At 41.5% G+C, this 11083-nt stretch overlaps 1 protein-coding gene across 1 annotated transcript; it reads right to left on the bottom strand.

Annotated features, from left to right (window-relative positions):
• Positions 1-228: 228 nt before the first annotated feature.
• On the bottom strand, positions 229-1284 carry Npbwr1 (neuropeptides B and W receptor 1). Its single transcript, XM_041656686.1, has one exon. It carries the CDS (start codon positions 1224-1226, stop codon positions 237-239), a length of 990 nt encoding a protein of 329 aa, XP_041512620.1. The 5' UTR covers positions 1227-1284; the 3' UTR covers positions 229-236.
• Positions 1285-11083: the final 9799 nt, after the last annotated feature.

The following is an 11083-nucleotide window of genomic DNA, read 5'->3' as shown; positions in this document are numbered from 1 at the left end:
GTTCGGGGATCAAGTTCTGCCCTTAGCTGTAGGGAGAAACCAGTGCCGTGTCCTTACCTAAGCTGTCCTGGACCTCACCTAAGGGCTGGTGAAATCCAGGATCGCTCAGTTCTGAGAAGGGCCTGAGGCTCTGTATGCTGGGAAGGGGCCTCAAGGCGTCGGGCCTGCTGCTTGGGAACCACACTCCCAGGGTTCCCCTGAAACCAGCTGGCAGTGCTGCCTCGGGTCCACAGGCGTCAGGCAGCACGGCAGGATATTAGCTGCCGAAGGCTCCTGCGGAAGCCGTCATCCAGGAAGGCGTAGAGAAATGGGTTGAGGCAGCTGTTGGCGTAGCTCAGGCTGGTGATGAAGTAAGAGATGCCGATGACCAGCGGTGTTTGAGGCAGGTCGGTGGTGAGTGCCACTATGGTGCTCAAGTGGTAAGGCGTCCAGCAGATGAGGCACACGGCCAGGATCGCTGTCACCAACAAGGTCACACGCTTCTTGGCTCGGTCCAGAGCCTTGGCGTGACTGTCTAGGTGGATGGCTCGCAGCCGGCACAGCAGGGTGGTATAGAGAGCGCAAATCGTGGAGACCGGGATGGCGAAGCCCAGCACCAGTGTGTACAGGCGGCTGGCACGCCACCAAAAAGCCTCTGGCTGCGGGAAGACCAGCACGCACTGGCGCCGGCCTTGCTCCTCGTCCAGCCGGGCGAACACCGCGAAGGGCAGCACGACCAGAGTCACCAGCACCCACACCGCCAGGCTGACAGCGCGCGCAGCATCATAAGTGCGCCCCGACACCCGGCGCGACTCGGCTGTGGCCAGCACCACCAGGTAGCGGTCCGCGCTCATGACGGTGAGGAAGTAGAGGCTAGAGAACGTGTTGTACTGGTCGACGGCCACGATGAGCTTGCACATGGCCTCCCCGAAGGGCCAGCTCCTCAGCAGGAAGTCGGCGATGTTGATGGGCAGCACCAGGGTGAAGAGCTCGTCGGCGATAGCCAGGTTGAGGATGAACACGTTGGTGACAGTCTTCATTCGCGGCGCACGCAGCAGCACGTATAGCACCGCTGAGTTGCCCGCCAGTCCCACCGCGCAGATCACTGCGTAGACGACAGGAACCGCGACTGCCAGTGGCCGGGGCAGCGGCAAAGGCGCGGGGCTCGACCCGTTGAGACAGCCCAGAGCCGAGCTGCCGCACGACATATTGCCTCCGCCGGGCTCAGAGAGCGACAAGTTGTGCATCTTGGCGACGGCAGGGGAGCCGGCGACCACTCCGATTCCACTCAGTAGCCCCGCGGGATGTGTCTGTAAGTCTGCGTTGACAGGGATCTGCACCCGGGCACTGTCTGAATCTCTGAGCCTTTTTGTGGCGGTGCACCGGAGGGGGCGTTCCCCGCTAGCTACTCAGCCCACTGTCGCCGGGGACTCGCTGGCTGGAAGCAGAATTAAAAACACTGGTTAGGTTCCTCCAAGTTCAGAATTGGAGGTGGCTGCTGGGTCCCAAGCTCTTCCCTCCACCTATCGAAATCTGATTCCAGCCCCTTGACTACATCAAAGAAGCTTCTTAACTCCTAAGAACATGTATATCCAGCTCACGCCCTGTTTTAGAGCGCCAGGACACAGTCGGTCACCCCACCGAATTCTACAGCCTCAAGTTTCCCTGCATGCTGGATAATAGGACTACCGGCAGCAATCTTTATCTTACCTGGCTGGTCTCACAAAAGATCTGCGCTTCCTGGGGAGGTCAGAGAGGAATGCCACCATCTGCTGGAGGATGCTGCAGTAGTGGTGTCTGCCAGCCTGGTCTGCCTCGTGGAGTCTGCCCAGAGGCAGTGTCTCCTAAGAGTCTGAAGTGCAGGCAGCACATGGCCACAGTGACTAGTCTCTGTCAACCTGTCGCCGCTGCCCATTCCACTCCTGGTAAAAAACAGCGTCCCCCAAAGGCTTCTTTGCTGACTTCCTGTAGTTTTTAACTCAGTTCAATTGGAATCATGTAAAGCTCTCTTGTAGGGAACTGAACCTAAGGACAGCATAGTTAAGATGCTAATATTCTGTTTTAAAGAACAGTTGGAGAACAGTCCCCATATCAGGTTTTATTTATTCTTCTTTTTTATATTTTATTATTTTAAATTTTTAAATTTAAATATATTTCGATCATATTCTTTCCCTCCCCCAAGTCTTCCAGATCTTCTCCCTACCCACTCAACTTTAAGTTCCTTCTCAAAATAAACAAAAAACCAATAAAACAAATCTAAGAAAACAAAATGAAACAACACTCAAACAGAAAAAAAACAAACAAACCTATAACCAAATAAAAGGATAAAAAAAATAACTGTGGAGTTCATTATATGTTGGTCAGCTACTGCAGAACTTGAGGCTAGAGTGCTTGATGTACCCAGTGTCACTCCATTGGAGAAAACAAACTTTCCTCTCCCAGCAAGTAGAAATTTACACGTTAGTGTCTAGGTTGTCAATCATTTTAAAATATATATATAACGAAATAATATATAATAAAAGAAAAGAAAAACTATCACATCAAAGTTGGACAGGACACACCAACAGAATGAAAAGAACCCCAAGAGAAGGGACAAGAAACTGAGACCTACTCATTCACACATTTAAGAACATCATAAGAACACAAAACCAGAAGCCAAGATAAATATGCTGAGGACCTGGTGCAGACCTATGCAGGCCCTGTGCATGCTGTTCCCCTCTCTGTGAGTTCATATGAGCTCTGCTCATGTTGATTTAGAGGGTCTGGTTTTCCTGGTGTTCCCCAGGCCCCCTGGCTCGTACTGACTCCTTTTCTCAGGGGATTTCCTGAGCTTCTGATGAAGATGGGATTTAGCATTGATGAATGAGTATAGTGGAATATCATTAGGAGTCATTTTATCACTACATCTTTTAAAGAGAAGTATTATTTGGTTTAACCCTAGGTCCCTGGTTCTTGGTCAACCAAGCAGTGTTGGATAAGGGTCCCATCTTGCGGAGTGGGTCATAAGTGCAATCAGGTACTGGTGGTCACTCCCACAAGCTTTATGTCACCGTTGCCTTAGCATATCTTGCAAGCATTGCACCATGTAGACCAAAGGACTCGTGGCTGTCTTGGTGCTTACATTTCTCTTTTGGTAGCATACAGACTACCTTCCTATGCCAAAGACACTAGAACGTAAAAGTTTAGGCTTTATGTAGGCACCTACTTGACATCTTCATGTTAGATGAATTGTGTAGGTGTTGTCTTCAGCAACAGAACCTTGCTGTCAGTTTGTGGAGAGCAACCTACAGACTTGACAATAACCTAGATTTTTGGATTCCCATGGGACCTCTTTGGCCAAAAACTCAATTGGATGTAACCCAATTCTGTTTTTTTTTTGCTGTTTTTTTGCTGCTTTGTTCATAATAGTCAGAAATAAAAAGAAACAGCTTAGATGTCTGCTGTTGGATGAATGGATAGAGCAGTTATACAGTGGAATATTACTTATGTCTTTAAAATATCAAATTGTAAAATTCTCACATATATGGGTGAAGTTACGGAAAAAAAAAGAACAACCTTAGTGAGGAAGCTCAGAACCATAAAGATAAATATGGTACGTTTTATAAATATGCCCAATTCCATGTTTTTAAAAAAATGCCCCAAATGTACTAAAGTATTTGAAGTACTAAAGAAAAATTATAGGCATACAATATTAGTATACAGAAAGGAAAAGTGTATGCAAGTTAAAACACAAATGACTCATTTTATAATACTGTAGTCTTCAAATGTTAGATACCCAACTATGACATGTCATGATTGACACTGACAATTTGGGATATGTCCATGTTTTCTAAAACACACGTGATAACTTAGCAAAAACCAACCGCTTCTGAAGGCCTTCAGTGCATCTTCTGTGAAATGTTGCCAGCTGCTCAGCATCCTTCTGATTTTCAGCTAGCTCTGAGTCTTTCTTAATGGGAGCTACCTGCCTGCAAGCGTGCGGTTGCCTACTTGGCCTCTACTGTCTCCCAGACCCTGTAGTCTTTCCAGAGAGTAAATTGGCTAAGGCGCCTCACCCTTTCCTTTGAAGATTATTTAATTCTTTACCATTCTTTCTTCCTAGTCTCACCTTTACTTTGGGACATCAACAAATTAAAATACTGGATTCAAAATATAACCTTTAACAAACTTTCAACCACTAAAGCAGATAAGGCTCAGATAAAGAGCAGGTATGATTTCTCATGACATCAGCATTTGACATAATGAGAAAGAGTTCAGGTCACCAGGAGCGTACTACCGCAAAATGGCAAAATTATGCTGTCTTTCATCCATTCTGCTCTAGCCTATGGAAATTTGCAAGACCTGAAGTTTCAAATCCTATGTGAATAAAGATTCATAGACTATGCCCATGAATATTTTCCCAATTGTGTGATCAGTATTATTGTTTTAAAATGAGGTTTCTCTCCTACTTTGCAACAAATAAATAAATAGAAAATGTGTTTCATGTGAGCATTATAAAGTAATTTGATCTAGCATACCAATATTATGATATTTGCCTGGTTTTAATATGATCGCTATGCTGCCTGGACCGATCACAGATTCTTGAGTTTAAGTGACGAACCTTCCCATCACAGTTTCCTGTGATGTTGCTGGAGGTAACATGTGACACCATGACACGTTCATTATTTGCCTTTCACGTGGAAATTTTAGATCATAATATATCTAATACAATTATAAGTGATATTAGAGTAGGTATGGTCTGAATGTTTCTGTCCGTCTTGCAGTGATTTGAATGATGCGTGTTCCTCATAGCCTTTGCATACTTGGTCCCTAGTTGGTGACACTGATTGGCGAGGATTAGAAGGTGTGGCCTTATTGAAGGATGTATGTTATTAGTGGTGGGCCTTGACGGTTAAAGTTTACATCATTTCTAGTTTTCTCTCTCTGCTGATGCTTTTGGTTCAGTATGTGAGTTCTCACCTTTCCATTCCTGTTCCTATGACTTTTTTAAATTGTCTTCCTCATGGTATTTCATCACAGCATTGGAAAGCAATTAATACAACCTTCAATCATCAACCACAGATAATGCTGATTCACAGTGTTTGCCTTGATTTTTTAATTTTATAATGTACGTATAATAGAAACTGTACTTGGACTTTTGGATTTGGGTATTTTCCTGTTACAATGTTACTGGGCAACAGAAGCAAGCCATTGTTCTCAAAAATCCATCCTCTACAGTCCTGGGTTGCCAAGCTATCATAGTCAGTAGATTCCATGTATTAAATGCATTTTGACTTATGGTATTTTCAATGTGGTGTCATAATGAGGATATAACTTCACTGTAAGCTGAAGAGAATCGTAATTAAAATGTAGCCCCTGATGTGCTGGTATGTGGCCTCCAGAGGTCACTGGGTTATGAAAGTACAGCTCTCATAACTAGATTAGTGCCCTTATAGTCATCTGCAGGCCCCTGAGAAGTTCTGCTTCCCTTTCATATTTTAATGTGTAGTGATAAGTTATTTGTACAGGAAGGAGGATTTTATTAGAGTTCAGTATTGCTGATCCCTTCATCTTGAACTTCAAAACCTCTTGGATTATGAGAAATCAATTTCTATTACTTATGAACCACTTAGTTTTTGGCAGTTTGTTACAGAAGCCCAAAGAAACTAAACCAAGATGTGAAATGCTGCTGCAACAAATACCTAAAATCTGTAGAAGTGGCCTTGGGACTGAGAAACAGAGAGGTGGGAGAAATTTTGGAATGAATGCTAGAAAAGACCTACAGTGTCATGAATTCTGTGAGGGCCCAGAATAAAAGTGGATAGTTGGAGACAAAGTTTCAATCCTGAGAATCCCCTAAGTATCAGAAACAGAATGTTGGTAGAATAGTAAGGACAAGAAATAAAGAACGTATTATTGGAAGCTAGATTGAAAAACACACTCCTTGTTGTAAAGTGGTAAAGAATGTGGGCATGCCTTGTGTTTGTGGTATTAGAACTTGTGAGCTCAGGAAATATCTACAAATGCAAATGTTTAAGAAATAATTTAGTTCTTGCACACATTTCGTAAAACTGTGGATGTAAGAAATGACTCAAAGATGGAATTATTAATCCAAAAGGTAACAGGACCTAAAGATTTAGAAAGCTCAAGACAGAGCCCTATCCAAAGGACTGGGAATGCTTGTTCTGTAAAGAATTTGACTAGATAACAACTTGCATCTAACAAGAAGACTAACCACTGACCTGAGAAGAAACCCAGACTGTTCTTTTCTCTAAGCACATAGAAGGCTGCATTGAAAAAAAAACACCAGGGTGTGATTTCAGCCTTAGGGTTACAAGGCACAACTCAACTACCACAGAAATGGACCCACCTGGCTGGGAAGGTGCACACCTGTGCAATCCCCAAACTCTCACAGCTAAGGCAGGAGGAGTATCATGAGTTTGAGATCAGTTTGAGCAATATAGTGATTTCCAGGTCACCTAGAAGTACACAGTGAGACCTTTCAAAAATGGGGGAAATGAGGCATACAAACTGTGGGAACAGGAAGCAAGGTATCCCTTGTCTGAGTGGTTAAAGAGAGCAAAGCATCAAGTCAGAGGATTATTCTCAAGACCTAAATATTAATATTATTTGCAGCATTAGATTTTAGAATTGTTAGGGACACATCACTCCATTCTTCTTTCTGATTCCTCCAAAATTTAGGCACAAAGAGAAAGAGGAATTTTAGAAATGTAACAAAATTCACATACATTTCACCACAAGAGATAGAAGTTAAGGATGATGGTAATGTCAAGAGAATAAAATATGTCAACTGTGACAGATGAAAATTTTTCAAAGACTCTGGAAAATCAAAGGATTCCAACCAGAATAAATATTAGAAACTCTAGTAAGGAGGCCACTTGTTCATTTCCTGGCTGCCCAGGCTCCTGAAAAAAAAAAAAACCCACAGAAACTGTATTAATTAAATCACTGCTTGACCAATTACTCAAGTGTATTGCTACCTAGCTCTTACATCTAGAATTAACCCATCTCCATTATTTTATATTTTACCATGAGCCTTGTGGTAAACCCACCAGCAAGGTTTCAGCATGTCTGTCTCTGGTGGCAGTTCCATGGCATGTCTAAACTGTGCCTTCCTTCTCCCAGCATTGAGTTTAGTTTTCCCCACCCACCTCTGTTCTGCCCTGCTTTGCTATAGGCTCAAAGCAGTTTCTTTATTCACCAGTGGTATTCATAGCACATAGAGGAGAACCCCACATCAAAAAAACTGTACAAAAAGGGGACAGCCATGGTGGCGCCTTTTATCTCATCACTAGAGAGGTATGGGACCAATATCCGTGAGTTCAAGTCAAACTCAGTCTACATAGTGAATTCCAGGACAGCCGAGGCTACTTAAAGAAATGTTATCTCACAAAATATAACAAAGATAAACCTGTACTTCTCATGCTATTATATTCAAACAGCAGAAAATAAAGGACAAGATAAAAAAAAAGAGAGAGAGAGAGAAATACTTTCCTACAGAGGGGGCACAAGGGACTTCTAAGTACTCAAGCTAGAAGGTTAGTATGTTGAAAGTCAACCCTAAATAGTTTAGATTGCTATATCCAGTACAGTTAGCCTTGAAAGGAGGAAAGTTAAGAGTTTTGAAAGATAAACAATGCTAAAAGCAGTTATTGCCAATAGATTTACTCTGCAAGAAATAATAAATAATTCAATTAGAATGAAAATTGTTAGTTAGAAACTTAGAAATTTCTACACTGAGAAAAGAAGCACATCAGCGGAGACAGAGAAGAAAGTGAAACAATATGGCTTCTCTTGCTTTTCCAAATTGGATGACTAAGTAATGGCTCAACACAATGCTAGCAACATTGAATTTGATTTTAGCTTCTACACACAAAATTAATGATACATGTTATAAAGAATAGAAGAACCAGAAACAGTGATATAAAGTACTTACACTGATGACTGACATGTGATTGAAAATAGATTTATATTAGTTGTATATGTATTTAAACATATTCCAATCTAGTACAATCACTACAAAAAAATCAAGCTATAGTTAATACATTCTAGGAAAGGACATAAAATAGAATTATAAAATGTACAATTAAAATTAATCAAGTCAGTAAAAAGAGGAAGAAAGAAAAAGGAAAAAAAGAAATAACCAAGAAAAAATGGAGAACAGCTATAAACATGCTAGAAATAATATAAATTTATCAATAATAATTTAAAATGAGTAAATGTATGGTGTGGCATGAGAGAAAGAGAGAGGGAGAATGAGAGAGAGAGAGAGAGAGAGAGAGAGAGAAAGAGAGAGAGACTGCTTCATGTACACTACCAACCCAAGATTTTACCATACAATTGACTAAAGAAATGGGGTTTGGGGATGCTGCATTCTCTATATTTTCTGGGGTAAAACACAAAATGATCCTCTATGTTTTATGCCATTTTGGTGTGTGTGTGTGTGTGTGTGTGTGTGTGTGTGTGTGAGAGAGAGAGAGAGAGAGAGAGAGAATGAATACACATGCATGCCTGCATGTTGTGAAGTAAACGAAGGCCAAGAACAAACTGTTCTATTCTCTCCTTCGACCACATGCATAATCCCAGAGATTAGGTTTAATAGCAAATGCCTTCACCCACTGGGCCTCCCTCAATTATTACTGTACACCTCAGAGTTATTTACAAAATAAAAGTCTAACAAAATTTTCTAAAAATCGGGAAATCTTTTCAAAAGCCTGAGTGTGGCTAAGTTCCTAAGATGCTACACCGCCAACGAACTTTTATTTAGATACACAAGAAGATATCCTGGATCAATTATGTTGTCAGATCCCTCTGGTTTTGCTACACTAGAATTTGTAAGCCAAGACACAAATTCCAAAGATGAAATTTTGCATTTGCTAGTGAATTAAGAATTTTCAATGTCAAATTCTTCTTACTGCATTACAGTGGTAAGTCAGATTCAAATATGAACAAATCTCGGTAGCTTTTTCATTGCGAAATTGCATTTACTTCATTTCTTTCATGTAAGCCAAAGGGAAGGTAACATTTGATAAGCAACCAGCCATCTCCAGGATAACTATTTTCCTTAGGGACTGAGAGAGAGAAGGAGCTGGGGGTCCCTGTATCCCTCCAAGGTCATCCTCCAATTATCTAACTCCCTTCCACTAATCCCTTACTCTGAGGGCTCTATCCCCTCCCAAGGAGTCTGACTAGTGACCAAGCCTCAGGAAGACATGTAGAAATGCTCAAAAACATACCATCTCTTTTGTTTGCTTCAAGGTTTAAATTTTATATCAAGAGCTTCAGATCAAAGGTTTGTGCAGGCATAAGGAAATGATCTTTTATGATCTGTGCAAATCACTTTCTGTTTTTTGTACTTCTATGGAATTAGTCACAGGTAGCCAACTATTGTTTTTACTAATTAATTAATCAATCATTTTTTGTATTACAGAATTTAATCTGAAGGCCAAAAGAGTTAAAAGGTCATCCTGGTGGCAGCTGTTTCATTTGTTTGTTTATTATTGTTGTTTACAGATAGCTTATAAAGATAATATAATGAGAGATGGTCAAAATGCATGTGCTTTCATGTAGACAGTAGTCTGTCCATCCCACAGTCATAGAACAAAAGTGCCTGCACAATGTGGCTTTGTTTCCTCAGCTGTTCTTGTATGACACGCCACATAATGAAGTCAGTTGCGCTATTCATCTGTGTTGAGTGTTTGGAATCAAACCACTTAGAGCTGCTTGGTTATTACTGTTTCAAAATGAAACGCTTTCCATGACACTAAACAGATGACTATACTTCCCACTTTCTGCACGCTGTGCTCCTGAAAGATGCGCCACAGAGAACAATGAACAGAGCAAAGTGGTCACAGCACCTATTAATCAGATCCTCGTGGAGAACAGTTCCCTTTGCTGTGACAGAAATCAGATGATCAGCAGGCTGACTGATGCAGCTGTAGATGTAAATTCTTAGCATATGGTGCCTACATGCCCTGCAATAGCCAAATCACAAAAACAGTCCCATCATCGAAGTTGTCATAGGATATAGATTGTGTTTCTGAATGATGATTCACGGGAGCTTTATTTAGGATAACTAATGCTGCCATATTTAATTGGAATGCTGAGTTTCTGACCGTTCTTATTTTGGATTTCCACAAGGCAGAGGTCCTCTCTCCCAATGTTTGCAATTGTTTCATTTCAAATCCGGTGGTGTAGGTAATTCATTGCCTTCACGTCTCCCACTGATCACGGCCTTCAACAATTCCAAATTGTTGATGAGAATTTTCAGGGGTCGTTTATTTCCTTTTAGTTCATGATGGTGTAGATGAAGTCTGCCCGAGCTGCCTACAAGAATGAGATACCATTTGATGTGCACTTGAACAATTAGCACATCCAATAATCGTTAAGAAACTACCATACTCAAGAACATATAGGGCACAGACAGTAGATATTACACAGAGCAAAAGCATTCTGCAACACACAATAGCAGATGATATGTGAAAATGGCAAACTGGGTAAGTTTAGGATGCATAGGTTTCTCTGTTAAAGATCCTTTTGGAGTCTTCCATATGTTCACGCAAAAGAGCACAATCCAAGATGAAAGACAATGGGCAGAATTCTTCGAGTCTGTTACCTAACAATGCTGCTGAGGGGTTGGTATTTGTCAGAACACACTTTAGAAATGTAATTCAGAGCAGAGCAATGTAACAAAGGCAAACCAATGCTCAGAAGAGCCTTTGGGAGCTCCTGAGAAGGAATTGTTCTCAGCAATTGGAGAAAATTATGGAAAGTGTCAGTACGGGTGTGCCACTGAAATGAGTCTCTGGGGGACAGAAAAAAATGAGGAAAAATGCAGCCCTGCTCTGGAAGAGCAGAGCACAGTCTCCCGGGCTGCGTTACTCTTAAGAGTTTTTTTCTAAGGACTAAGGGGATCACGGTCCTAATATCAGTGTCAGGAAAATCTTAAGCAAACAATTTAGTTCATAGGCTTAGAACTGAAGAATACAGTATGTAGACTATAGAGATACCTAAATACTTTCGGCTTGTTATGTTCATGATGAAGAAATTCCTGGCAATATTTTCAAGACAAAACTGGAGACAATACTGGAGATTTTAAGGGACT

Source organism: Microtus oregoni, unplaced genomic scaffold (genome assembly GCF_018167655.1).
Source record: "Microtus oregoni isolate MIOR12 unplaced genomic scaffold, Mior012 000008F_ref0000371, whole genome shotgun sequence".
NCBI classification, from domain to species: Eukaryota; Metazoa; Chordata; class Mammalia; order Rodentia; family Cricetidae; genus Microtus; species Microtus oregoni.
Note: the sequence above shows the minus strand (reverse complement) of the source record. Positions and strands in the feature narration are given on the sequence as shown.

What these genes read in the sequence shown, in the direction of transcription:
- Npbwr1 (XM_041656686.1), bottom strand. Translation starts at nt 1,226, where the DNA reads ATGCACAACTTGTCGCTCTCTGAGCCCGGCGGAGGCAATATGTCGTGC.